Source organism: Bubalus bubalis, chromosome 1, assembly GCF_019923935.1.
Source record: "Bubalus bubalis isolate 160015118507 breed Murrah chromosome 1, NDDB_SH_1, whole genome shotgun sequence".
In the NCBI taxonomy this organism is placed as follows: Eukaryota; Metazoa; Chordata; class Mammalia; order Artiodactyla; family Bovidae; genus Bubalus; species Bubalus bubalis.
Window position 1 is genome coordinate 129184130 of NC_059157.1, and position 26764 is coordinate 129210893.

At 42.0% G+C, this 26764-nt stretch overlaps 2 protein-coding genes and 1 long non-coding RNA gene across 8 annotated transcripts in view; 1 reads left to right on the plus strand and 2 right to left on the minus strand.

The window, feature by feature from the left end:
- MCF2L2 (MCF.2 cell line derived transforming sequence-like 2) overlaps positions 1 to 26764 on the plus strand; it is a 265733-nt gene that overhangs the window by 106890 nt on the left and 132079 nt on the right. For 2 of the 3 annotated variants that reach the window (XM_006075321.4, XM_025287650.3), the window contains exons 8-12: positions 4295 to 4419; positions 4996 to 5110; positions 5710 to 5829; positions 15928 to 16119; positions 18513 to 18704. In XM_006075321.4, coding sequence (XP_006075383.2) covers positions 4295 to 4419; positions 4996 to 5110; positions 5710 to 5829; positions 15928 to 16119; positions 18513 to 18704 — 744 coding nt within the window. The remainder of the gene's footprint in view (positions 1 to 4294; positions 4420 to 4995; positions 5111 to 5709; positions 5830 to 15927; positions 16120 to 18512; positions 18705 to 26764) is intronic. The other variant, XM_044944273.2, reaches the window with a different exon arrangement.
- Positions 1 to 26764, minus strand: part of B3GNT5 (UDP-GlcNAc:betaGal beta-1,3-N-acetylglucosaminyltransferase 5) — a 77640-nt gene that overhangs the window by 4045 nt on the left and 46831 nt on the right. The window contains exons 2-3 of one of the 4 annotated variants that reach the window (XR_006551625.2): positions 15883 to 16046; positions 14747 to 15573 (exon numbers count right to left, since the gene is read on the minus strand). The exons of 2 other annotated variants lie outside the window; for them this stretch is intronic. The gene's annotated coding sequence lies outside the window, so the exon portion shown is untranslated. Of the gene's footprint in view, positions 1 to 14746; positions 15574 to 15882; positions 16047 to 26764 lie in introns of those variants that run through there. One more of the 4 variants, XR_006551621.2, reaches the window with a different exon arrangement.
- On the minus strand, positions 5434 to 7738 carry LOC123333973. The gene is made up of 2 exons (XR_006551627.1): positions 6505 to 7738; positions 5434 to 5872 (listed from the first exon to the last, which is right to left on the minus strand). It is a non-coding gene; the product is annotated as an uncharacterized LOC123333973 (long non-coding RNA).

The window sequence follows — 26764 nt, forward strand, 5'->3', positions numbered from 1 at the left end:
CCAATTCTTGTCAACTTAACCATAAAATGACAAATGCTGCTGCTGCTAAGTTGCTTCAGTCGTGTCCAACTCTGTGCGACCCCACAGACAGCAGTGCACCAGGCTCTGCCGTCCCTGGGATTCTCCAGGCAAGAACACTGGAGTGGATTGCCATTTCCTTCTCCAATGTGTGAAAGTGAAAGTGAAGTCGCTCAGTCGTGTCCAACTCTTAGCGACCCCATGGACTGCAGCCTACCAGGCTCCTCCGTCCATGGGATTTTCCAGGCAAGAGTACTGGAGTGGGGTGCCATTGCTTTCTCCAACTCAATTTTAAAACAAGCAAAGGTAGTTAGGACTCCTTGCTGCCACTGCTGAGGGCCTGGGTTCAATCCCTGATCTGGAAACTAAGATCCCACAAGCCACAGCAATGCCAAACAAAAAATAAGTAAAAATTAAAAAATAAAAATGGGCAAAGGATTTGAATAGACATGGGTTGCAAAGAGTCAAACACAACTAAAGTTATTTAGCACACACACACATATCCAAAGAAGGTATATAAATGACTTATTAATTCCCAGGTGGCTCAGTGGTTAAGAATCTGCCCACCAGTGCAGGAGATGCAGGAGACACATATTCAATCCCTGGATAGGGAAGATGCCCTGGAGAAGGAAGTGGCAACCCACTCCAGTATTCTTGCCTGGGAAATCCCACAGACTAAGGAGCCTGGTGGACCACAGTCCATGGAATCACAAGTCAGACACAACTGAGCGACTGAGAACAAAGCACATGAAGACATCTGCAATATCATTAGTCAGTAGAGAAATGAAAATTACAACTGCAATGCTATACCTACTAGGATCGCTATGCAGTCTGACTGCTGTATTCATGGTTCTTAATCCAAGGATTCAAACTACTGTGGTTTGAAATACTTTAAAAAATTCCAGAAAATTTCTAAAAGCAAAAAATGGAAATTGCCTTGTACCTGGAAATGACTTACATAGCATTTACATTGTATTAGGTATTATAAGTAATCTAGAGATGACTTAAAATATGCAGGAAGATGTCTGTATGTTATATGCAAATACTATATCATTTTATATAAGGGACTTGAGCATCTGCAGATTTTGGATCTGAGGTGGTTCGTGGAACCAATCCCCTGTGGATAACAAGGGACAACTGTGCTGGCATTGTGAATTTGACTGTATTTTCTTTGTAGGAAATCCCAATAATAATGTTAATTTTATTTGGAATTTAAAATACCTATATAATCTGATGGTTTTTGAAAACATGTTTCCTGGCTTTGTCCACTCAAAAGGACCTGGAAGCAAAGACACCCTAGTAACAATGCATATGCCAGCTAGTACTCAGATCTTGATTTATAAATATCACTTTCTATCAAGAGAAAGCAAGACTCCTTGGAGAAATAGGAAAATATAAAAGACAAGAAAGGAAAATACAAGAAGGACCTGGAATATTTTGTTTTGCCAAAAACCTAGAAAGGTCCCAAAGATTAATCAAGGCTCAATCAAAAAGGGAGAACCAGCTCAAAAAGGGGCTCACAATGGCTAAAGTTGGACACTTTAACCATCAAAAACAATAATGACTACAACTGACTAACATACTAAAAAATAAAAAAATTTGAGTATGTAATAATAACCCCCAAAATAATAGAAAACTTATCTAGTGGCCTATACTCTTTTAAAATGTGAGTGATTGAAAGAATAAAAGGCCAAAGAACTGGCCCTAATTAAAGACTAAAGAGATATGACAATTAAATACAGTGTTCAAGTCTAGATTGGACCCTGGATTATAGAAAAAGGAATTTTATAAGGGATGTTACTGGGACAACAGGAGAAATCTGAATATGAAATTTGCATATTAGATATTTTATCAGTGTTAAACATTTATATTTTTTTTACTATTGTGGGTATTTAAGAGTCATGCTCTTAGGGCAAAAGGTGCATGATATCGGTGAATGACGTTAGATGGTTCAGAAACAATTTATGGGGCAGGGAGAAAAGAAGGAACAGAGGGAAGGAGAGAGAAAGCAAATGTGACAAAACATGAACAGTTGGTGAATAGGGATGAAAAAGTATATGGGAGTTCTTTGTAAGTCTGTTTTCATTTCAAAATTTTAAAGTTTGAAACATGAAAAGTCTCTCTCTCTCTCTTTTTTTCAGGAAACAGCTAATAAATGTAAACAAATAACAGAGTTAGAAAATCCTAATGAAATAAATGACTAGGGCAACAATCATCAATCAGGTTGTATGTGACTTCTGTGCTGATTTGTCAGTGGTCTGCTCCATATAGGTATTAAATATTTTGAGTTGTCACCACTGTGAACAAGGACAAACTGCATTTTGGGGTTGGGCAACTGACCTTTATGCTGTCCAAGTACCATGGTTCCTCAGTCTTTCCCTCCATGTTTATGGCAGATTTGGGTAACCCTATTGAAGCTTTTGTATAGGGAGAAGGAGAAGGGAAAAGCTAAGAGCATTTACTAATGACTGCTTTTTTCTCCCCTCATCATATCTTGTTTTTAATCCATCTGCAACCTAATTTCTTTAGACTATTTTTAATTCATCCAATCTATAAATATTTAATGAGCACTGATGAGATAAGAAATGAGGGCTGATACCTGAGAGTGGAAAAGAAGGGTTATGACCAGTTCCCAGGCAGGAATACCAGCCAGGTGGCCGACTTGGGGCATTACCTGGAGAGGACAGAGCCACAGGGTCTGTCCAGAGAATTTTGATCAGAGGAGTCAAATCTGTCATCAGCCCAGATCTTAGGACAAGTTTGAGGCTGGGTGTAGGTAGTGGAGGCCTTCCCAAGGGTGAATCCTGAGGTGGGATGGGGGACAAGGAGCAAAGGTATAAGGTTGAGAGGGCCTGAATTTCTGTGTGACTGGAGTGGAGAGTATAAAACCCTTCCACGGGGAATGAATGTGCTCTGCATCAGTGAGGTTGGTGGTGGCTAGCCTGCAGGAAGAGATTTTGTGTTTGTGTGCATCAAGGAGATTGCTTGGTAATTATGGGCCTGTTCTTACCTTTAGGGCATACCAAACCAGCATCTTGAGTGATCCAGGAATCAAACCCCAAACTCACAGCTGCAAAATTCTAGGCCAGACTCCATCCCTTTTGGCCTACCTTATATGTAATGATCAGGGCATTGAGAGATCGCATGCACTATGCAAGTAGAGGACTAGAGCCACTGGATTTGGAAGGAGATAACCTGACATCTTCCCCAGTTGCAATGCCCTAAGTCCCCATGTAAAAAGAGAGAATAGAATTGCCTTGGAAATATGAATCTTCCCATGTCAAACTGAAATTGCTTCTCATCTCCTCTGTACTTTGATGTTGAACAAGGCCACTCCTTGGGGTAGGGGCAGGACTGGCAGATGTTTATCGATGAGACCATGGTTACCTGTATGGCATCTTCCATCACTTAACATTTGATATCTGCCATTTTCTTATTTCTGGCCACTATCTTGGATTAAAAAACAGATTTTATTAACTAATTATCTTAAATTTATAGTAACTTGAGATATGCACAAAATTTAAGAGCTGTTGCTTTTGGAGTGGGAATGTGGATGGGCTGTGGACATAACACTTGGTTTTTCAGTATGTGCATGTGTGCATGCTAAGTCACTTTAGTCATGTCTGACTCTTGTGACACCATGGACTGTAGCCCACCAGGCTCCTCTGTCCATGGGATTCTCTAGGCATGAATACTGGAGTCGGTTGTCATGCCCTCCTCCAGGGGATCTTCCCGACCCAGGGATCGAACATGCATTTTATGTCTCCTGCATTGGCAGGCAGGTTCTCTACCATTAGCACCACCTTGGAAGCCCCTTTTCAATATGTACTGTTTTGTATATTTTGAATTTTGTATCATGTGTTTGTATTATCTATTAGGAGGAAGTTAATCTATTTAAAAAGCTATAGGTTGACTTCTACTTAGCACTTAATTTGCTAAATATAATAATATAATAAAAATATGCTTACCATTGTACTCAGATTTCCCAGGTGGTGCTAGTGGTAAAGAACCCAACTGCCAATGCAGGAGACATAAGCGACTCGGGTTTGATCCCTGGATTGGGAAGATCCCCTGGACGAGGCAATGGCACCCCACTCCATTATTTTGCCTGGAGAATCTCAGGGACAGAGGATCCTGGTGGGCTATAGTTCATAGAGTCACAAAGAGTCAGACTGTGGCAACTTAGCATCACACATGCACCACTGCACTCATCTGAAGTCTACCTAAAATTTGCTTTTAATTTCTTCTAAGACAGACTGTATTTTCCTTTCTCTAGGATGAACTGAAATTACTTGGAAAGCAAGGGGCCACATTGCTGTCATGCATGCAAGAACCAGCAACCAAAAGTCCCACCAGCGAACTCAGTCTCAATGAAGTTGAGAATGTAGCTACCATGGAAAGGTGAGTGAGAAGGGTGGTATCTGGTTTTTCTGGAGAGAATACATAGAACCAGATGATGTGAAACAACCAAGAACAGATGGGTCTTGGTGGGGTCAAGGAAGAAGAATATTTGAGACAACAAAGGAAAAACCATAGTGTCCTTCTGGCATCCATCTACAGAGATCTTTTTATGAGAAAGCCATTCCCTCCTCCTATGATCTGCTTTCATCCCAGGATGTCAAGGAATATGGTAGTATTTACTGAGCCTTCATTGCCAAAAAACTGTTTGGTTAGGTGCTGTGTTTGCACACCTGTCTTCTTAGGTGGAAAGAAATAGGCAGAAAGGTAAGGCTACCTGGGGCACATTTTAAAGCATGGCAGCTGCATCTGAGGTTTCTGCCTAGTACTGAGGGTGTCCTGATTGAAAAATGGAAAATAGGGGAACCAGCTGAACCATGAGAAAGTCATAGGTGACATAGGCTTCAAAGTAAGGAGATCATCACAATTAGTAACCCTGACTCAAAACATGGGTGTTATCTGCATGAGCCTGTGGAAATGCATGCTAATCACATGTCCTTTCTTGTTCTTTCTTGACAGGTTATTAGTTCAGTTGGATGAAACACAAAAAGCCTTTAGTCAGTTCTGGTCTGAGCATCACCTGAAGCTTAATCAATACCTACAACTACAGCACTTTGAACACAGTTTTTGTGAGGTGTTGTTTTCTTCTTTAATAAAACTTCCTTTTATGGTTCTGTTAGGGGAGTGCACAGTTCAGTGATTTCTGGTTCTCTCTTCCCCCTTGAACTTTGGGTATCAGGCTCCGCATCCTCTCCCTAATCCAGTCCCTTCTATATATTTTTGATTCCTCTCTCACCTTTTTAGGTGAGGGTAGCAATGTACCAGAATCCCATTTTCCCACATGGTATTTCAGTGATGGTTTACCTTCCTTTATGTTCAGTGTAGCTTCAATATTCCATTTACACATTGTCTCAGCACCCCAAGGTGTTTTTTTTTCTTTTTACATAATTCATTTACTTTAATTGGGGATTAGATGATATGCTTTTAACATTATTATTTGCATTTTGAATTTATTCTTCAGTCATTCATCACATTTATGAGGTATTTATTAAGGCATTTCAGTACCCCCAGTTTAATCTGAAAGCTGATGAGCTGTTTAAAAAAAAGTCTATATAGATATACACATATCTTGAATCGTTTTTGGATTTTCAAGTTGTCTAGAGTATGACAAGCCTATACCTGCAGATGGGATGTCCATTGGCTTATTTCTGGGCTTTCTAATATGTCTTGTAGGTTAAGCTAGCCCTGGACAACTTGTTGGCAGAGCAAGCAGAGTTTTCCGACATTGGAGACAGTGTGATGCATGTGGAGCAACTTCTTAAGGAACACAAAAAACTGCAAGGAGAAGGCCAGGTTTGTTTGTTTTTTCCATTTTTGTGGACTGGGAAGAAGGTCCCTGTGGATAGTGACAGATCACAGCCACTCATTAATTGTTAGAAGGTTGCCAAAAGACACAGGATTGCCCAAATACTTTTTAGTGACCCCACTCCCACCCTCAGGTCCCCAGGGAATTATGCACATTAACAACTATGAGGAATAATGCAGGCAGTACAAGTTCTGTTAAGGCTGCCGGAGCACCCAGTTGAGGGTGGAGGCTTAGGTGGGGTGAGAGTTCTAGGTGGCCCTGCCCATTTATTCAATGACAAGGCTAGGGAGGAATAGCAGGAAGTAAGGTCACATTGGGTGTGTTACCCACTGAGCCGGATGTGGAGGTGGGCTTGGTGGTAAGGAGGGGAAACTTTAAAAGGAGAAACCAGAAACAAAACTAGTTTTATAATAAGCAAGATGGTGAAAAAGGGGAAATTGGTCCACATTCGTTCTGTTGCTACACAGAGTTGGTAAAGCTTTCTCATTTCTCATGCTCAAAGAGTTGTAAATATCAGACTTGTAAAGGAATATATGCCTCAAGTTCTCATACCCAAGTTAAACAGTTTCCCAGATCTGTACCCAGATCAACACTTAGGAGTAGGTCTATCTTCAATCTTTACAGATTTGGCTTGTTACAAATTAAGACCAGTCAGTTCTTACCAGAGAAGTTCCTCTCTGCTTTTCTTTAATTAGGGCCCCTTTTTGTCTCTTGGGAACTAAGTCTTCTATAGTTTCCATTTCCATTCTGAGCTAATCTGGAGGCGTCCTTCCTCTAGATTATGGTAGATGGTAATTTCATGGTTCTAGAGGTTTGCTTCTCAAAGTGTGATCCTCTGGCCAGCAGCATTAGATATCACCTCAGTGAGAACTTATTAGAAATATGGGGAAATCGCAGGAGCCGCCTCAGAATCAACATCTGCATTTTAATAAGATCTCCAGGTGTTTGACATGCACATTAAAGTTAAGCGTTTGACATTCACATTATTGTTAGAGACATTTTTTGCTGTTGTTTGGTTGCTAAGTCATTTCCGACTCTTTGTAACCCCATGGACTGTAGCCCACCAGGCTCCTCTGTCCGTGGAATTTTCCAGGCAAGAATACTGAAGTAGGTGCCATTTCCTCCTCCCGGGGATCTTCCTGACCCAGGGATTGAACCTGTGTCTCCTACGTTGGTGGGCAGATTCTTTACGGCTGAGCCAGTGAGGAAATTCCCTAAAAAAATGGTAACAAATGTAAGCCAAGGCCAGTCTGGCTTTAAGAGCTATCAGTTGTGAGTTCTGAGCTGAAAGTACTTTTGCAGTGCATGAGCACGCAGGCCCACCTGTGCACGCAGACTCTCACTTAGCAGTCCCACCTTTCCCTTGTGAGCACCCTGTTATCCATGATCGTTAACAGCTAATTGCTTTAGTGCTGAAGGCATGAGTTATGAGAAATGTTTATTAAACAGTGAAAAAAAGCTGAATTTTGTGTATGTGATATCTGTGTCTCAGAGTCTCCGAGATACTCAGTCTCAGAGTCTCAATTTTATGTAATTTTAGTTTTTTTCAAGTGAACTCCTTATTAAATGTGGATACTATGTATTTTCATTTATGTACATTCATATTTTAGGGAAAATATGCCTCATCAATCCCAGTACCTTCATTTTTGGTTTGAAAAATATTGTTTTATATATAAATACATACACAAAGGTAGCTTCTGACCTGATAGGAAGGTATTCATTCATCACCAGGTATTCCTTGTCTTAGATTCTGTGGCTATAAGTGGTGAACCAGACAGTTCAGTTCAGTTTCAGTTCAGTCGCTCAGTTGTGTCTGACTCTTCGTGACCCTATGAACCGTAGCAAGCCAGGCCTCCCTGTCCATCACCAACTGCTGGAGTCTACCCAAACCCATGTTCATTGAGTTGGTGATGCCATTCAACCATCTCATCCTCTGTCGTCCCCTTTTCCTCCTGCCCTCAATCTTTCCCAGCATCAGGGTCTTTTCAAATGAGTCAGCTGTTCGCATCAGGTTGCCAAAGTGTTGGAGTTTCAGCTTCAACATCAGTCCTTCCAATGGAACACCCAGGACTAATCAGTCAAGACCCTATTTTCACACAAGTTGTGTTCTACTGTGGAGAGACAGACAAGTGACAGTAATCAGATAAATCAACATCAGATAGTGACAAATGAGATGGAGAAAATTACAGGACATGAGAGAAAGTGAGTAGGGGGTACTACTTTAGTAGTTAGGAAAGGCCTCTCAGACCTTTGAGATCTGGATAGCCATTGCAAAGATTTAGGGAATAGCAGTCAAGGCAGAGAAGCTGCAAGGACAAAGGTCTTGAGGTGGAAATGCGGTTCAGAGTCCCAGTAGCGTGGCTGGACTGTGGTGAGCTAGGAAAGAACAGGTGGGAGCACTGGTGGTGAGGATTAGATTTTATTCTCGGTGGAATGGAAAGCCGTTGGACAGTGCTCTGGGTTGTGTTTTAAGTACTGAGGGTGGATCTGCATGACTGCATTCACATTGTCTCTTCTGCCCACCTCCTTAGACTTGTGATCTTTGGTACATACTTTAAAAATCGCTGACTGTGGGTAGGGGTGAAACCTGTGGTCACAGGACAGCTTTCTTGGGCAATGTTCCTGAACCAGCTGGACTCACCCACTGCAGATGACCCACAGAGTCCACATTGGTTTTACCCATTCTGTGCCTTGTTTACCCTGGTTTTTAACTTGTTTTCTAAAGGATGCAGTAGACCTTTCCATTTGCCTTTGAGTGATCCAAACAAAGCCATCTAATAATCAGGACTTTTTAAACATACCTTCACTCAGATTTCTAAGTGGATTGTTTCTTCAAGTGATATGGGCTTCGCTGATCTCTTTGTCCTATAAATTGTTAAAGGAAAGAGGTGATGTTTGGATAGAATCTACTTAAATATGCTTGAGGTTTGTGTTTTCTCAGCATGTTCTTAGCTTCTTTTGCAGCATAACCACACACTGATTTCTGGGTTGTTGCCAGGTTCCTTATTCTGTGTAGTGGTATCATCCTCACAGGTTACCTCTGAGGCAACTCTAACCAGATCCTCTTGCATACTAATTGGACCTGCTCTTTTACCCTGTTCTGGTTTGAGGGTTTAATTGTCTTTTGGGTGCTCAGCTCTCATTCTTAGAAGTGATGGTTTCAGTCCCCCTCACTTCTTTAAAAGCAGAATTTCCTATAGTGTTTTGGCTGTGAGGCATACTCAGGCCATTGGTAATGGGCCAGCAAGGAATGGATCCAGACAAAACAGTGAGACCCAACACTTTTTCAGCCTTGACATCTCCCTCCAGGGCTAGGGCCCAGAAGTTACCCTACTGTGTCCAAGAAGGCATGGAACCCAGATCATTAACCTAGAGATATAATGTAGCTGGAAGGGCTACATGACTTTTTTTTGTAGTGGAAATTTTCAAGTACACAAAAAAGTACAATGACTAGTACAAGGGACTCCCATGTGTCTACAACTCAGTTCCAACAACCATTAACTTTCTGCCTTTCTTGTTTCACCTGGCTCATTTCCCCATGCATGCATTCCACTCCTCTGCTGTTACTATCTGTGGGTCTGTTCTGGGTTCCCTGATATGGCAGTATCACACTTCTTCACCATTTTCTTCTACAGTAGATATGCCCATCTTCCATTATAGCAGTAGAGTCTTTGGCGGGTGGGGGGTATGATAACTTGTTATTACAATAAAGGCTTTGAATTACAAGCTGCAACTTGACTATCCAGCCTTCTGAAATTTTCAGCATCTGAAAGATGCCAGGCAGACTTATGATCAGAGCACTGATTTCAGCTATTTCTTTCTTATTATTTCTTTTTTTGCTTTGGAGGTTTTGTTCCCTGATTACCTTGAGCAGAAGCTGTATAGACTGAAAAACAAGCTGCAATTTGGAGGTTTTTCAGTAAAGCTCTTTGCAGGCAACTGAAGGATTTGATAGTCATAGCTGTACAGCCATTAATCTAGCACGTGTGGGGAGACCATGTGGACTGGAAGGTGGTAAGACACAGGCTTTGGAGTCAGATGGAACTGGATTCAAATCTTGGCTCTAACAACTACCAACTGTGTGACACTAGTCAAGTCTCTTAGCCTTTCTGAATGTATCCTCTCATCTATAAAATGGATAATAATGATTCCTACAAGAGTCCCTGGGACGATGAATGAACCTGATGTATAGTAAGGACTTAGTGAGTGCCTGGAACATAGTAGGTGGTCAGAGCTTAGAAGCTATTAATATCCATTCATTTCAGTAATTTTCCAGCCATCTGGTATTGACTTATGTGTTGTATTTATGGATCTCTTCCCCAAATCTATTTGGACCTATTACTCACATCTTTCCTCCAACATTGCAAACATTTTAAGAACAGTTCTGAAGGTGTGATGCAGCATGCCAAATCCGGGGCAGCTGTGGCCACCACAGGATGCCCGGGAAGCATCCACTGCTAAAGTTCCCTGGGCCCAGAAAACTTGCACTATTCTTAATAAATTAGGTGCTGGAGTTAGAAAAAAGTCAACAGAGATTTCCTGACCAAGTTTTCCTGTTTCTATATTTGGCTAAAGTCAGACAGGTTCAGTCAACCAAATGAGGTCTCTGAGCTCGGGCAGGACAAGCACAGCCATTTTTCTCTGTATGTGTTGGCCGCAGCTAGATTCTGGAGCCAGACTGCTTGAATTTGAAGCCTGGCTCTTCTCTTTCCTACCCGGGTCACCTTGGGCCATTGTGTCTCCACTCCTCTTTTGTAAAACACCCCCCTACATTAAAGGTTTATTGTGAAGAGTTAAAGGAATAGTTAATGAAAACATGCAGAACAGTACTTAGCATATGGTAAGCTCTCGGTGAATGTTTTTGTTGATATCACAGAGGTAGTGGGGTAAATTCTGGGCTGCAGAATGTTTCCTAGGCTCAATCTTCAGTGGCTGAGCAGTTCTACTTCTTATATTCATCCTGCAAATATTTATTGATTTCCTACCATGCCACACTGCTCTGAGTTCTGGACACAGGAGTGAACAAAACAGTCCAAGGAATTAGCATTGTAACCTCCTTTGAGTGATGGTGACCAATGCCTCTATCTGGGCCTTTGCTGTTTTGAATAAGTGCACTGGGTATTTGTCCCTAGTTCAGTTCAGTTGCTCAGTCGTGTCCGACTCTGCGACCCCATGAATCGCAGCACGCCAGGCCTCCCTGTCCATCACCAACTCCCGGAGTTCACTCAGACTCACGTCCATTGAGTCAGTGATGCCATCCAGCCATCTCATCCTCTGTTGTCCCCTTCTCCTCCTGCCCCAATCCCTCCCAGCATCAGTCTTTTCCAATGAGTCAACTCTTCACGTGAGGTGGCCAAAGTACTGGAGTTTCAGCTTTAGCATCATTCCTTCCAAAGAAATCCCAGGGCTGATCTCTTTCAGAATGGACTGGTTGGATCTCCTTGCAGTCCAAGGGACTCTCAGGAGTCTTCTCCAACACCACAGTTCAAAAGCATCAATTCTTCGGCGCTCAGCCTTCTTCACAGTCCAACTCTCACATCCATACATGACCACAGGAAAAACCATAGCCTTGACTAGACGGACCTTTGTTGGCAAAGTAATGTCTCTGCTTTTGAATATGCTATCTAAGTTGGTCATAACTTTCCTTCCACGGAGTAAGTGTCTTTTAATTTCATGGCTGCAGTCACCATCTGTAGTGATTTTGGAGCCCCAAAAAATAAAGTCTGACACTGTTTCCACTGTTTCCCCATCTATTTCCCATGAAGTGATGGGACCGGATGCCATGATCTTCATTTTCTGAATGTTGAGCTTTAAGCCAACTTTTTCACTCTCCTCTTTCACTTTCACTTTCATCAAGAGGCTTTTGAGTTCCTCTTCACTTTCTGCCATAAGGCTGGTGTTATCTGCATATCTGAGGTTATTGATATATCTCCCGGCAATCTTGATTCCAGCTTGTGCTTCTTCCAGTCCAGCGTTTCTCATGATGTACTCTGCATAGAAGTTAAATAAGCAGGGTGACAATATATAGCCTTGACGTACTCCTTTTCCTATTTGGAACCAGTCTGTTGTTCCATGTCTAATTCTAACTGTTGCTTCCTGACCTGCATACAGATTTCTCAAGAGGCAGGTCAGGTGGTCTGATATTCCCATGTCTTTCAGAATTTTCCACAGTTTATTGTGATCCACACAGTCAAAGGCTTTGGCATAGTTAATAAAGCAGAAATGGATGTTTTTCTGGAACTCTCTTGCTTTTTCCATGATCCAGCGGATGTTGGCAATTTGATCTCTGGTTCCTCTGCCTTTTCTAAAACCAGCTTGAACATCAGGGAGTTCACGGTTCACATATTGCTGAAGCCTGGCTTGGAGAATTTTGAGCATTACTTTACTAGCGTGTGAGATGAGTGCAATTGTGTGGTACTTTGAGCATTCTTTGGCATTTCCTTTCTTTGGGGATTGGAATGAAAACTGACCTTTTCCAGTCCTGTGGCCACTGCTGAGTTTTCCAAATTTGCTGGCATATTGAGTGCAGCACTTTCACAGCATCATCTTTCAGGATTTGAAAGAGCTCAACTGGAATTCCATCACCTCCACTAGCTTTGTTCGTAGTGATGCTTCCTAAGGCCCACTTGACTTCGCATTCCAGGATATCTGGCTCTAGGTCAGTGATCACACCATTGTGATTATCTGGGTCGTAAAGATCTTTTTTGTACAGTTCTTCTGGGTATTCTTGCCACCTCTTCTTAATATCTTCTGCTTCTGTTAGGTCCCTACCATTTCTGTCCTTTATCAAGCCCATCTTTGCATGAAACGTTCCCTTGGTATCTCTAATTTTCTTGAAGACATCTCTAGTCTTTCCCATTCTGTTGTTTTCCTCTATTTCTTTGCATTGATTACTGAGGAAGGCTTTCTTATCTCTTCTTGCTATTTATATCCCTGTTTGATTCATATAATTTTATTCCCATATCATTATCCCAAAACAACATTCATTTGTTCTCAAGTACCTAATATGTGCTGTGTACTCTTAAAGAGCAGCTGAAAAAGATCTGGTGCATGCCAACAAGTGTCTGTGGGATAATGCGGGCAGTAGATAGCTGATCACCACACAGTCAAGTTCATGTTTTGGTTGAAAAAGGCAGAGTGTTATGGGAGCTCAGAGGAGGGGCATCAAAATAAAATGGTGGAGTCAGAGAAAGTTTCCTGAAGTAGATGAACTCTGAAGGGTGGTTTGGAGTTAGTTCCAGAGAAGTGTGGGTACGTGGGGAGGGGTGGAGGGGTGAGAAGGTAAGGAGAGGGTGGATGAGGGAAGGATGGGGCTTTCTAGGCAGAGAGAGCGAGTAGAGAAAGTATGGATGCTCAAAGTCATCTGACTGTTTGGAGAGCTACAAAAGGAGTCATTAGTCCAGTTACAGCAGAGGACGGGGTGACAGAGTGAACGAGGAGGAGGCACAGGTGTGAGCCAGGTAGTGAAAGACCTTTTGTGCATTTCTCAGGAGTTTGAACTTCCTCCTGAAGACGGCAGGGGGTCAAGAAAGGATCTGAGGCTCTGAAGTGATATAGACATGAATAGACATCATGATGGAATTGCTGCTTCATCAGCAGTGTGGAGGATGACTTGAAGGACAGTTTAAAGGAAATCAAGGAGACCAGTGGTCCCAGTCAGAAAGCACCAAGGTCTGAACACACAGTGACAAGGAGGTGGTAGGGAAGGGCTCAGAGTTCTAGAGGTATTAAGAAGGAGGTATGTTCTGTGGGACTTGGTGAATGATTGACTGGGTGGGAAGCAGGGGCTTTAAACTTGTTGAAATCATAAACCACTGTAAATTAAGAGAGTGTCACGTTGTCATCATCTGGGGTCATCATGATTCCTTGTGTTACTATGAAAAGCTAAACCAGGGCAAATGTGCTAGCTTGGATGCTCACCATGGTCGGTGAGGGTGTGAGTGGGCCTTCTGTCCTGAGGCCTTTGAGGATATGCAGTCCTCTGTCTTGACTCAGGTCAGTGTCATTCACACAATTCCAGCCAAGCAGATCACTGCATCCCCTAGTTCACTGGTTCATTTGTTCTTTTCTCTTATTGACCAAATATTTATGGAATGCCTGCTAAGTGATCTCGTGGAACTTATGTAATGGTGGGCAAGGGTGGAAGAAGAAGGAATCATATATTAAAGTAAAAAAAGAAAATACTTTCAGATAGAGGTAAGTGGTTTTAAAAAATGAAAACAGAGTGAGGGAGAGGGCCTGGGAGGTTGGCTAAGAGCTTTGCCCTGGGAGGAACATCCCAGGGAAGGGTGCCGAGCTAGCAGCTAGTTTGGTTGCTCACCTGGATTACTGCAGTTGCTCCGTAACTGGTCTCCTTGCTTTCCCTATTCTCTGCCATTTTTGACACCACAGCTGAAGCAATCCTTTCAAAAATATGAATGAGATCCTCTCCTCAAAACCCTTCTGCACACCCCATGTCATAATGAGTAAAAGACAAAGCACCTGCAGTGGCAGCAAGGCCCTCCCTGGTCAGACCCTCTTCTTTCCTCTCTGATCATGTCTCTCCTTTCCTCCCTGCTTTCTCTGCTGCAGCCCCAGTGGCTTCCTCCTTTCATGACATGCCTGAACATGTCAAACATGCTCCCATCTTTCTGCCAAGTGCTGCATGGTTGTCCCTCACTTTAGGTTTTGGCTCTTGTGTCATGTTGGTGGCCTCTGCCTCGCATAAGCCAGAATTCCAGACTCTCAAAAGAAAGCAGGTCTTCAACATAAAGCATACTCTTTGCACAAACTGTTTAGGTATCATGAGTCATTCTTTTTTTAAAAAAATTTTTGGGGGGTTGCTCTGGGTCTTCATTGCAGTGCATAGGCTTCTCATAGAAGTGGCTTCTCTCGTGGAGCACAGGCTCCAGGCATGCAGGCTCCGTAGTTGTGTCTCCTGGGCTTAGTTGCTCCATGGCATGTGGAATCTTCTCAGACCAGGGATTGAACCCATAACCCCTGCACTGGCAGGCAGATTCTTATCCACTATACCACCAGGGAAGTCCCTTGAGTCATTCTAATTAAGGATGATAGGAACGCTCCTGAATTTCCCAGGTGCCAGCCAAGGACCAGCCTTGCAAACAGACCTTTCTAAGGACAACAGTCTCAGGCTGCTGTGCTAACTTTTCTGCACAGCACGGCTAGCACCTTCCCAGTGAGCCCTTCTCTCACCACCCTCTTTAAAATAGCAGCTCCTCCACCAGCACTCCTTGCCCTCCTCTCCCTGTTTACTTTTTCTCCATAGCACTCATCACTGACTAAGATACTATATCATCTACATATTTGTTTATTGCCTGCATCTCCTACTAAAATGTAAGCTTCGTGAGGGGAGGGATTTTTGCCTGGTTTGTTTACCACCAAACCCCCAGCATCTGGACAGTGTTTGGTACATGGCAGGTACTCAATAATATATGATGAATGAATTAAAAACAGGAAAACATGGCACATGTGGTTAGAACAAAACAAGCTGTGCAGAAAGAGGTAGGAGATGTGGTTGCTGAGTTGATGAGTTGAGAGCAGACAGGGACCTTGTGGGCTGCAGGAAACAGCTTAGACAAACATATTTCTTAAGTCTCATGATCTCTCCATAGGATTGCCCAAACCAGATCTTTACCATTTTCTCAACCTCAACTCACTCTCCTCTTTCCACATGTCTATCTCTTTTTTCAGTCTTCAATTCTGTCCAGTGTAACACTTCATGCTCTTCTGCCCTAGAATTTATCACAGTTGTAATAAGTTAATTATTTGTATAATTCATTTAGTATCTGAGTTCTCCATTGAACTGAAAAATCCTATCTTGTTAATGCTTTATCCTCAGTGCCTAACCCAGAACTCAACAAATATCTGAATGAATGACTTGCTTTTCTTCAGAGTGCAGATGACCTTGGACTAGGCTAGGCCTCCTGGGGACCTTGAACCACCCCAGCACTTTCCCATGCTCTCAGCCTAAACCCTATCACCATTTCTCTAGCCTCCCCCCAGATTTGAAGCATACAGTGCCAGGAAAATCCCGGCCTCACCATGACTCAGTTTCTGATGCTTGGCTGTGGATGTTCACTTTTCAGGAGTCCTTGGAAAAGGCCCAGCTGCTTTCAGTAATTGGGGACCAGCTTATCCAAAGCCACCATTATGCAGTGGACTCCATCAGACCCAGGTGTGCGGAGCTCAGGCACCTTTGTGATGACTTCATCAATGAAAACAAAAAGAAACATGACATTTTAGAAAAGTCCTTGGAGTTGCATAGAAGGTTGGACAAGGTGAGCAAAACTAAGCCGTGACCATGATGTGTGCAAAATGTCCTGTGAAGAGTCTTAGTCATATTTGCCCTCCCTACCCCTCATTATTGTTGAGAGGATAAAGTGCTTCATGTGGAACAGCACTCATGAGGCATTAAAAACTGTACCAATCTGAAGTTTTAGGAGTATTGAAGGTGAAAAATACCCTAGCCATCCACCACATTTCATTTGAATGAAAAAAAGTCCACATCTTCCGCGTGGACTCAGACTTAAAGTGTGTTTTGACCTGACCCAGCCCTTCTTGATGCCCCATCAAGTGTACAGAGAACCAAGCACTATAGTTGCAAAGTGCTTCTCCTCATTAAAGGCATCAGATTGTGAATCCTTTTGAAGAAGCCTAAGTAATAATGACCATTATACATTCCTACCATATATTGAACACCTACTGTGTTTCTACCAGGAGCATAGTTGCATCATCTATTTAATCCTTAATATAATCTGTGAGGAAGATAATAATGGCCTCATTTAAGAGATAGAAATTGATATTCAACATAGTTGAATGGGTCGATGAGTCACAGCATTTAGTACATAAGGTGAGCGTGCTATAATTGCAGATTTCCTGATGGACCACTCTGAAGACTCTGATTCAGTAAGTCTGGGATGATGCCCAGAAATCAGTATTTTCATCAAGTGTCCAGGTGATTTGGTGCAAGTGGTACCTAGACAACACTGAGGAACCCTGGAATAAAAGGTTGCCCAAGACCACACATGGGATAAATAGGGGATTGCAGACTTCAGGTCAGGATGGCCAAATTCCAAGACCCAGACTCCTTAGACTAGACTGCAACTCTGTATGCAGAGTGCTCACAGGGAGGGGGTGCCTCCCCCCACACCCCACTGCCCTTCAGCGGTGATCTCTGAGGCAGGTGGCCAGTCAGCAGGGGCCTTGACTTCTGGAGCCTTCCCTATCAGCTGTTCCAGCCAACACAGGGCTCGTACCATGAGTCAGCATGCTCCATTCCCACAGTTGTTCCTCTCTGATAGCTGGGAGCACCCGCCCAGGCTGTTTACATCATCCCATTGCCACAGGGATTTTAGTGTCAAGGAAATACAGCTGCTCCAGAAGCAAGTGGCTCAGAGGGCCTGGAGCACAGCCTGCTCTGTGTGCTGTGCTCTTAGCAAGATTAGCTAGCCGCTGTTTCCCTCACTCCATTTCTGCTACAGACATAATAGCCTAATGCGATCTGTGGAGGGTGTGTGTGTGTGTGTGTGTGTCAGGGAACAAGTAGCTGCTGTGACTCTGCAGAAGACCCGATCCTAGTGTTTTCTGCAGATATAGGCATGATTTTAAAGAGAAAGTTTTCACAGTATGTATCAAAGCATAATTTCATATTATTTTGAAAATCCAAAAATATCAGAAGGAGGAGGAAAACAATGATTCATGGATGCTATTACATTCCACTCCCCTCTTTATCCCCACACAATGGGAATCATCCATTTTAATACATCTTTATATGATTTCTTTTTAAGCCTAAAAGTAGTACACATTCAGTGTAGGTAATTTAGGGGAAAAGTCAAGACAAACTTAAGTTGCCTATAATTTTCCCACATAGAGATAACTACTTTGGAGCTCTCTTTGGATCTTTTTTTCTCTGTACAGTTATTTTACATAGCTCTTTAGGTCACGCAATAAATGGTAATGCAGATGTACTTGCAAGGGTAGCTTCTTTTCATATAAATATTCAGACAGCACAAGGGCCCTTGTCTTTCTGTTTAAGTTTTTTAAAAATCGAATTATTAGAATTCTTTACCTATGTGATTTCATCCCAACATTCTGGAAAGTTTAAGTACTGCTGTTCTGAGTCAAGAGTTTTGCATCCTTAGATTCTTCCTTTGGAAAGACAAATAGAAATGTGGACAGAGGAAAATGGTATTCTTGTTAAAGGAGACATTCCCTCTAACAGGAGGGCGTGGAGGGCCCAGGTCTGAAGCCTAATTTTTCACTCTGTGCTCTTGTAACCAATTAAGATGCAAGAAAAACGGCCTAGAGGTTAGACCCAAAAAGCCATTTGTTGTATTTTTCAATGGTTAGACCAAACACAGAAACAACTCAACTCTCTCCTCTTAGAGATGTGGCAATTATTGTCAGTGGAGAAGAATGTTTATGTGATTTATTTTTTGATTAAGTGACTTTCCTAAAAAGTATGCAGATATAAAATTGATTTGGGCTTGTCCACCTCATGGTTATATTTTTGGACCTCTAAACTTGATCCTGGATGACATGACATCCCATGATAATTGCCTGTTGTCTCAAAATCCTTGTGGACCCCATATGAGCTTGGACCTCCTGAGGATGGTGGTGGCTGAGCTGTGGGCAGGCTAACTGCACAGGACACTGTGTTTCTTTCCAAAAGGTCAGCCAGTGGTGTGAAGCAGGAGTCTACCTCTTGGCTTCCCAAGCTGTAGACAAGTGCCAGTCCCGAGAGGGCATTGACATTGCCTTGAATGACATTGAGACATTCCTGGGCACAGCAAAGGAGTACCAGTTGCCCAGCTCCAAGGACTTTTACAATCAGTATGAGTTGATGCTCACTCTTGATATAAAGGTAATATTTCTGAGTTATTTTGATCCATGGTTGGGAAAGGGATGGGGGGACATTGCATGTTGCCCAAGAAAATTTATGTTGGATGTACTGAGCAGATTAACCAGTTCTTGAGCTCTCAAGTGGCCTCTTAGACTCCTGGTCTGTGCTTCCTGGAAAACTGACCCTTCATGGCTTGATTCAAATAACTTTCATTCTCTGACATTCATTTCTCTGCAAATACTTATGAGCATCTCTGACATATCATGCTCTGTGCTGAAGGCCAAGGACAAAGTTATGAGCAGAAATAGATGTGGTTCCATCCTTCACTGAACTTACAGTTTATGTACAGGAGAGGCTGACATTAATAAATATCAAACACAAAACACAAAAATGTATTGCAAACTAAGATAAGTGCTTAAGAGGATGTATTCAGGGTTCTATTGGGTATAAAACAGAGGAACTTGACCTGGACTGAGGGTCAGGGAAGTTCCCTGGGAAGATTCACTTGAGCCAAGGCCTGGAAAATGAATAGAGAAGATAGGAGAGGCTTTCCAGATTGAAGGATCAGCATGTGCAAGGTTTCAGGGCTGAAGAGAGCCTGGCACAAGTTCAGAACCCCAAATTCAGAACGGCTGGAGTATAGAACACAAAGAGTGTTTGGGGTGAGATTAGAGAGGGGTAGATGAGTTGGGGCCTTGTGGGGCATATGAAGGAGTTTGGTCTTTATTCTGAGAACCACTGAAGGATTTAAGAAGGAGAATAAGGATCAGATTTGCATTTTGAAAGGAGCACTTGTTCTGTGAAGCCGACAGAGTTATAGATAGTACACTTTCCTCTTAGAGCCATATTACCTTGTATGTACTTCTACTGAAGGGGCTTTTTTTTAACCTCTTTTGAGTCATGGACCCTTTTGAGAATCTGATACACCTATTTTTAGGGTTCTGTACTCAGAATGGTTGAATGGAACTTGATGTAGGTACTGTTTACAAAGATATGGGCAGAATTTAGGAAACCCAATATAGATGGTGAAGCACCCCAGACTAGCAAGAAACAGGGAACAGTTACCACCACTAAGCCTGAAAGACAAATGGGAACTCAAGAAGCTCTATAGCTGTGGCTGTAAGAGAGATAGCCTGTAAGAGCTATGGCCTTGGGCAGAGGCCACAGCTGGTGGGGAAATATATAGCCCTACTTTTCTCTCCCTCTCAGATTTCCTAGTGGTTCATCTCACTGGCCAAATCCAACTAAAAGCCCATGGGCCTCTAGTGAGCCCATCTGATGGTGACTGTAGAGGTCAGCTTCCTGGGACACAGAGCAGTATAGAGAAGATGTAATGGGGGAGCAAACAGGGAATGCCCAGTATGTATAGCTTTTATGATTAATTTTAAGGGAACACCTTGAAGGATATCCATGGATCCAGGCTAAGATCCTTTGCTCCAAAATGATACATAGCAAACTGCATTGTAGTTATTTGTCTGTCTTGTTTATTATACTGGAAGCTGCAGTGAGGCAAGAGCCTCACCCACCTCTGTGTTCCTGTGCCTAGCCTGTGCCTAGTATCTTACAGTCCATGTTTGTTGAACAAATGGACAGGCAGGTGGCAAGTGGGCTAAGTACAGTGAGGGCAGCTTGGTGTGGGGTTGTGCCTCAGTGATAGTCTTTCCCTGACTCTTCCTGGTGGGTTTTGGCGTTAAGATATGATCTTAAAGTTGTGTTGGGGGTAGTTAGGCTGGTCCCCTTTCCCTAACACAGGGACCCTTCTACTTCCCTACAGAGAGGACAAAGAGAAGGTGCATCTAGTGTCTGTGCTATACTGTAGACCCAGGATTTGGTAGCCTCAGATTGTATTCCCAAAGCAGAATAGTCTCATTTAGGTCCACATCCATTAGCTGCACAAACAAGTTTATGAGGTCAACCAGGGAGCCTTGTGGCCACAGATACCATTTTGGCCAACATCAGCAAACGTTATAACCACATCTCCCACCAGATAATGAGTAAAACTTAATAAACCACTTCCAGAAGATAGGCAGAAACAAGGAGGAAGGAGGAGACCAGAAGAGAAATTTATTTTTAAAACCCAAAATGGACCCTCCAAGTCCCCCAAACCCATCTTTTTCTTCTTTTGATTTGGAGTAAAATTCTAGATGCTAATGTTCAGATATCCTATTCTGTCAGTTTTATCCACTGAGGAGTAATGACTTGGTTGTCAAAATGGGTATCCTATAGACATAGAAATAATCCTCGTTATATGCATATACACACATTGGTACAGATACGTGTATCTCCTTAGTTGGACAATTGGTTCCAGGCATAGAAACAAGACCCCTAGCATCAATGAGCACACCCACCTCTGAGATCTTGGTTTCTAATACCATTCTCCAGTAGAAGAGAACTGGGCTCCTTGGAGAAATGGCCATATCTAGGACTGGGAAAGGAAATGTACAAAATGATCCTAAAGAGGGTTATCAAGATGGCAGAGGAGGGGGATGCGAAGTTCACCTCTCCCAAAAAACACATCAAGATTACATCTACACGTGGAACAATTCTCACTGAAAACAAATGAGACTGGTAGAAAGACACTTATACAACCAAAGCTGTAAGAAAGATCCATATGGAATTAGGTCAGGACCACACCCCTGGGAGAGGACACAAAAAAGGAGGGGGATTACATAGGCCTTTTAGGGAGTGAGCAATTTGAACCACATATGGGCATCCCAGCCCTGGGATCTGACACAGGGAAGATGAGTCCCTTTAGTTGGTTTGAAAACTCCTGAAAACAAGGTGGATGAAGCACGTTGAAATTTCCCAGGATTCTGGCGAGTTTCCTGTGACTGCACCAACGACTGACTCTGCCCAAGCTAAGTGCTCACTTGGCTGTTCTTGCTCTGTGGTGCAGCTTGACACTAGGGCAAGAGCTGCCACGGCTTCTGGAAGAGTACAGGTGTGGGGGTTGGGGCGTGGAGCTGGCTCAGACCTGGCACAGCACCCAAACTGGGGTGAGGGCAGCCGTTACTGGTGCTCATGGAGGAGGCAGATCCAGAGTAATCTGAATTCTGACTTATGTGCTGGGGCCACTCCAGCACACGCCCCAGTCCACACCAGGTGCCCACTCTGAGCCCTCCTGTTCCAGCACTGCTGCCCTCTGGGGCAATTCTGGGGAAAGGGGGAGAGCACACAGAATAGAACCACCTCAGACCCACTCTCAGGGCCTCTGTTCCAGCAATCTGAGATCAGACCCCTCACCCAGTAGGGCAGTGATGGCCACTGAGCTGGGGGGAAGTCTGAGTCACACCCAGCTCTGGCTTCAGCCCCTCCATCTCCAGCCCATAACCTACCAAGGTGCTAGCTGCCAGCACACCCTGAGGAAAGATATGACTTGTGCTCATGTCAGATCCAGCTCTCCCACCAAAGCCACTGGGCACATGCAGACTATCTAGGGATGCTCCCACACAAGGACACCCCTTCAAGACCAGGATAGAGAACTGTTTCACCTAATTTCATAAAGACAGAAAAAGTTAAGCAGAATAAAAAGACAGTAAAAGTTGTTTCAATTGAAAGAACAAGAAAAAAAAAAAAAACCTGAAAAAACAACTAATGAAACAGAGATAAATAATTTACCAGATGAATAGTTCAAAGTATTGGTAATAAGAATGTTAACTGAACTAGGGAAAAGAATAGGTGAACACAGTGGACATATTAACAAGGAACTAAAAAGTATAAAAAAGAACCATTCAGAACTTAAGAATACAATAACTGAAATGAAAAAACACACTAGAAGGAATTAACAGCAGACCAGGTGAAACAGAAGAATACACAAGTGGTCTGGAAGACAGAATAATGGAAACTACCCAATCAGAATAGCAGAAAGAAAACAAATTTTAAAAAATGAGAATAGATTAAGGGACGCCTGCAGAGTCAGACACGACTGAGCAACTGAACTGAACTGAACTGGAACAATATTAAGCATACCATCATTTGCATTATAGCGGCCCCAGAAGGAAAAGAGAGAGAGATAGAGGAGTCAAAAATGTATTTGATGAAATTATAGCTGAAAACCTCCCAAACCTGAGGAAGGAAACAGATAACCAGGTACAAGAAGCACAGAGCAGCCCACACCAGATGAACCCAAAGAGACCCACACTAGGTGTAGTTAAAATGACAAAAGTTGAAGATAAAGAGAATTCTAAAGGCAACAAGAGGGGGAGAAAAAAAAGTTATATACAAGAGAACCCCCATAAGGCTATCAGCTGATTTGTCTGCAGAAACTTTGCAGTCCAGAGTGAGTGGCCATGGTATATTTAAAATGCTGAAAGAAAAAAAACCTACAATGTATGATACTCTACACAGTAAGATTATCTTTTAGAATTGAATGAGAAATAACTTATTAGATGAACAAAAACTAAAAGAGTTCATCAATACTAAATAAATGTTAAAAGAGATGATCCAAAGTGGAAAGAAAATGCTATAAGAAGTAAGAATCTATAGGAAAGGAAAAATTTCAATAGTAAAAGCAAATATGTAGTGAAGGCTGAGGATGAACCACTTAACTAAGCTGGTAGGAAGATTAAAAGATAAAAAATCATAAAATTAAACATAACTACAGTGAACAGTGAAGAGATACACATGAAGATGTAAAATACACATCAAAAACATAAAACATGAGGGAGGGGCAGTAAAAAAGTGTAGCTGTTTTAGAATGTGTTTTAATTTAAATGAGTACCAGTTTGAAATAAATAAATACAGTTACAGATAAACATATATGAACCCCATAATAACCACAAATCAAAACCCACAACAGATATACAAAAATCAGAGAGAGAGGAACACAAGCATTCCACTAAAGAAAATCATGAAACCACAAGTTAGGAAACTAAAAGAAGGAAAGGACAGAGAACAATTAATTACAAAAACCAGAAAACAAGTAACAAAATGGCAGTAAGTACAAAATATCAATAATTACTTTATATGTCAGTGGAATAAATTCTCCAGTCAAAAGGCATAGAATGGCTGATTGGATTAAAAAAGAATACCTCTCTATATGTGGCTTACAAGAGACTCACTTCAGAGCTAAAGACACACAGACTGAAAGTGAGAGGATGGAAAAAGATATTTTGTACAAATGGAAACAGTAATAAAGAGAAGGCAGTAATATCAGACAAAATGGACTTTTAAAACAAAGTCTATAACAAAGGACAAAGAAGGGTATTATTTAATGATAAAGGGATCAATACAAGAATATAAAAGGGGTATAACTTATTAATATATATGCACCTAGTATAGGAAAACCTAAATCTATAAAGCAAATATTAAAAGATTTAATGGGAAGATTCCCAGTGGCTCAGTGGTAAATAATTTGCCTGCAATGCAGGAGATGCAGGATATGTGGATTTAATCCCTGGGTCAGAAAGATTTCCTGGAGGAGGAAATGACAGTCTTTCCCAGCATCAGAGTCTTTTCAAATGAGTCAGTTCTTCACATCAGGTGGCGAAGTACTGGAGTTTCAGCTTCAGCATCAGTCCTTCCAATGGAATATTCAGGGTTGATTTCCTTTAGGATTGACTGGTTTGATCTTCTTGCTGTCCAAGGGACTCTCAAAAGTCTTCTCCAACACCACAATTTGAAAGCATCAATTCTTCGGCACTCAGCCTTCATTATGGTCCAACTCTCATGACTACAAACCATACAAACCGTAGCTTTGACTATATAGACTTTTGTTGGCAAAGTGATATCTCTGCTTTTTAATATGCTGTCTAGATTTGTCATAGCTTTCCTTCCAAGGAGCAATCATCTTTTAATTTCATGGCTGCAGTCACTGTCCACAGTGACTTTGGAGCCCAAGAAAATAAAATCAGTCAGTGCTTCCACTATTTCTCCTTATATTTGCCATGAAGTAACTTATACTTAGAACTGGACATGGAACAATGTTCCATGAACGTGAAGATCATTCAAAATTGGGAAAGGAGTACATCTATTTGTCACCTCCACTGTATAATCATAAGGGATTGCTACCTATTTTTATAAATCAAGTTTTATCAGAACACAGTTGCTCACTTTCATTTATGTATTATCTATCATCTATGACTGCTTTTCTGCTAAAATAACCAAGTTTGGCAGATTCATCAGAGACTAGACGATCTGCAAAGCCTGAAATATTTACTGTTTGGTCCTTTTCAAAAAAATTGCCAATCTGTGGTCTAGATCAAAACTTTTCAATAGAAATATAATGTAAACCATATATGTAATTCAAGATTTTCTGGTAGTTGCATTTTAAAAAATAAAAAGAAACAAATTAAATCAATTTTAATAATGTTTTTTTCCACCTTTGTGCAAAATATTTCAACATAAAATCACTGTTGTATAATTAATTATATTTTAATGAGATATTTTATGTTCTTTTTCAAGTAAATGTTCAAAATCCAGTGTGTATTTGAACAATGCAGCTCAATTCAGACTAGCTGTATTCCAGGTGCTCACTAACCACATGTGGCCAGTGGGTACCTGATGGACAGTTCAGGTCTGCCTTCAGATCCTCCAAGGAGTGAGACCTGCCTCAGATTTTAGTGCAGAGGTCAGCCTTGACAAGGCCTTAGGCTATAGGGGAAGAGTTGTTCTATAGCTAACATACCAGTCCTCAGGGATCTTTGCTCTTTCCTCAGAAGATGGTTCAGCATAGAAAAGACAAATTTACTTTTTCCAGTTGCAAAATGTGGCAACCCTCCTGGATGTGTGCTGAGCCTGTACTTTTGGAATTTGGCATCCTCAGACCACCCTGCATGGATTACGGTGTTTCAGCTCTTCTGAGTCCCTTCTTTGGTGGTTAAAATCATCCACAAGATGGATGTCAGAGTCAGCATGACAAAGAGAAAGCTACCCACTTCCTTGACCCACCAGAGCTGAAGGGACATCATGCTGAAAGAAACGTATTTCAGCTGGATTCAGGCCTTGGGGAAACCCAGGTGAAACAGTTCTGGTTTCTTGTTCTTCTGAACCTCTGCCTTAGGGCACATAGTCCCTTGTGAGAACATGTTTGAGATCCATCTTTCACCTGGTACTTCATCAGTTTATTTCTTTCCTACTTATATAGAGAGAAGAGGTCTTGCAGAATAAAATTTAAATGTGTATCCTTTTCATCACACATCCTGTGGTTCCCTTGATCCTGCCTCAAAATTTAGCTACCCTTTCCCCTACAATACTTACAGTCTTTTTTCCACCAGGGCCTTTATACAGGTTACATTTCTCATTTTGAATCATTCTTCTGTAAGTTGGCCTGTGACATCCTTTTCTACCATGAATGGATTTGCCTTAGTGAGCATTTAACCACTCAGCATATATTAACTCATAGTCAGCAAAAGAGTCTGAAGTACTTGCAGTAATTGGATGCAATCTCAAAAATGACAGAATGATCTCTGCTTGTTTCCAAGGCAAACCATTTAAAATTACAGTAATCCAAGTCTATGCCCCGACCAGTAATGCTGAAGAAGCTGAAGTTGCATGGTTCTATGAAGACCTACAAGACCTTCTAAAACTAACACCCAAAAAAGATGTCCTTTTCATGATAGGGGACTGGAATGCAAAAGTAGGAAGTCAAGAAATACCTGGAGTAACAGACAAATTTGGCCTTGGAGTACAGACTGAAGCAGGGCAAAGGCTAGTAGAGTTTTGCCAAGCAAACACACTGGTCATAGCAAACACCCTCTTCCAACAACACAAGAGAAGACTCTACACGTGGACATCACCAGATGGTCAACACCAAAATCAGCCAAAGATGGAGAAGCTCTATACAGTCAGCAAAAATAAGACCGGGAGCTGGCTGTGGTTCAGATCATGAACTCCTTATTGCCAAATTCAGACTTAAATTGAAGAAAATAGGGAAAACCACCATGACATAAATCAAATCCCTTACGATTATACAGTGGAAGTGAGAAATAAATTCAAGGGATTATATCTGATAGACAGAGTACCTGAAGAATTATGGACGGAGGTTCATGACATTGTACAGGAGGCAGGGATCAAGACCATCCCCAAGAAAAAGAAATGCAAAAAGGCCAAATGGTTGTCTGAGGAGGCCTTACAAATAGCTG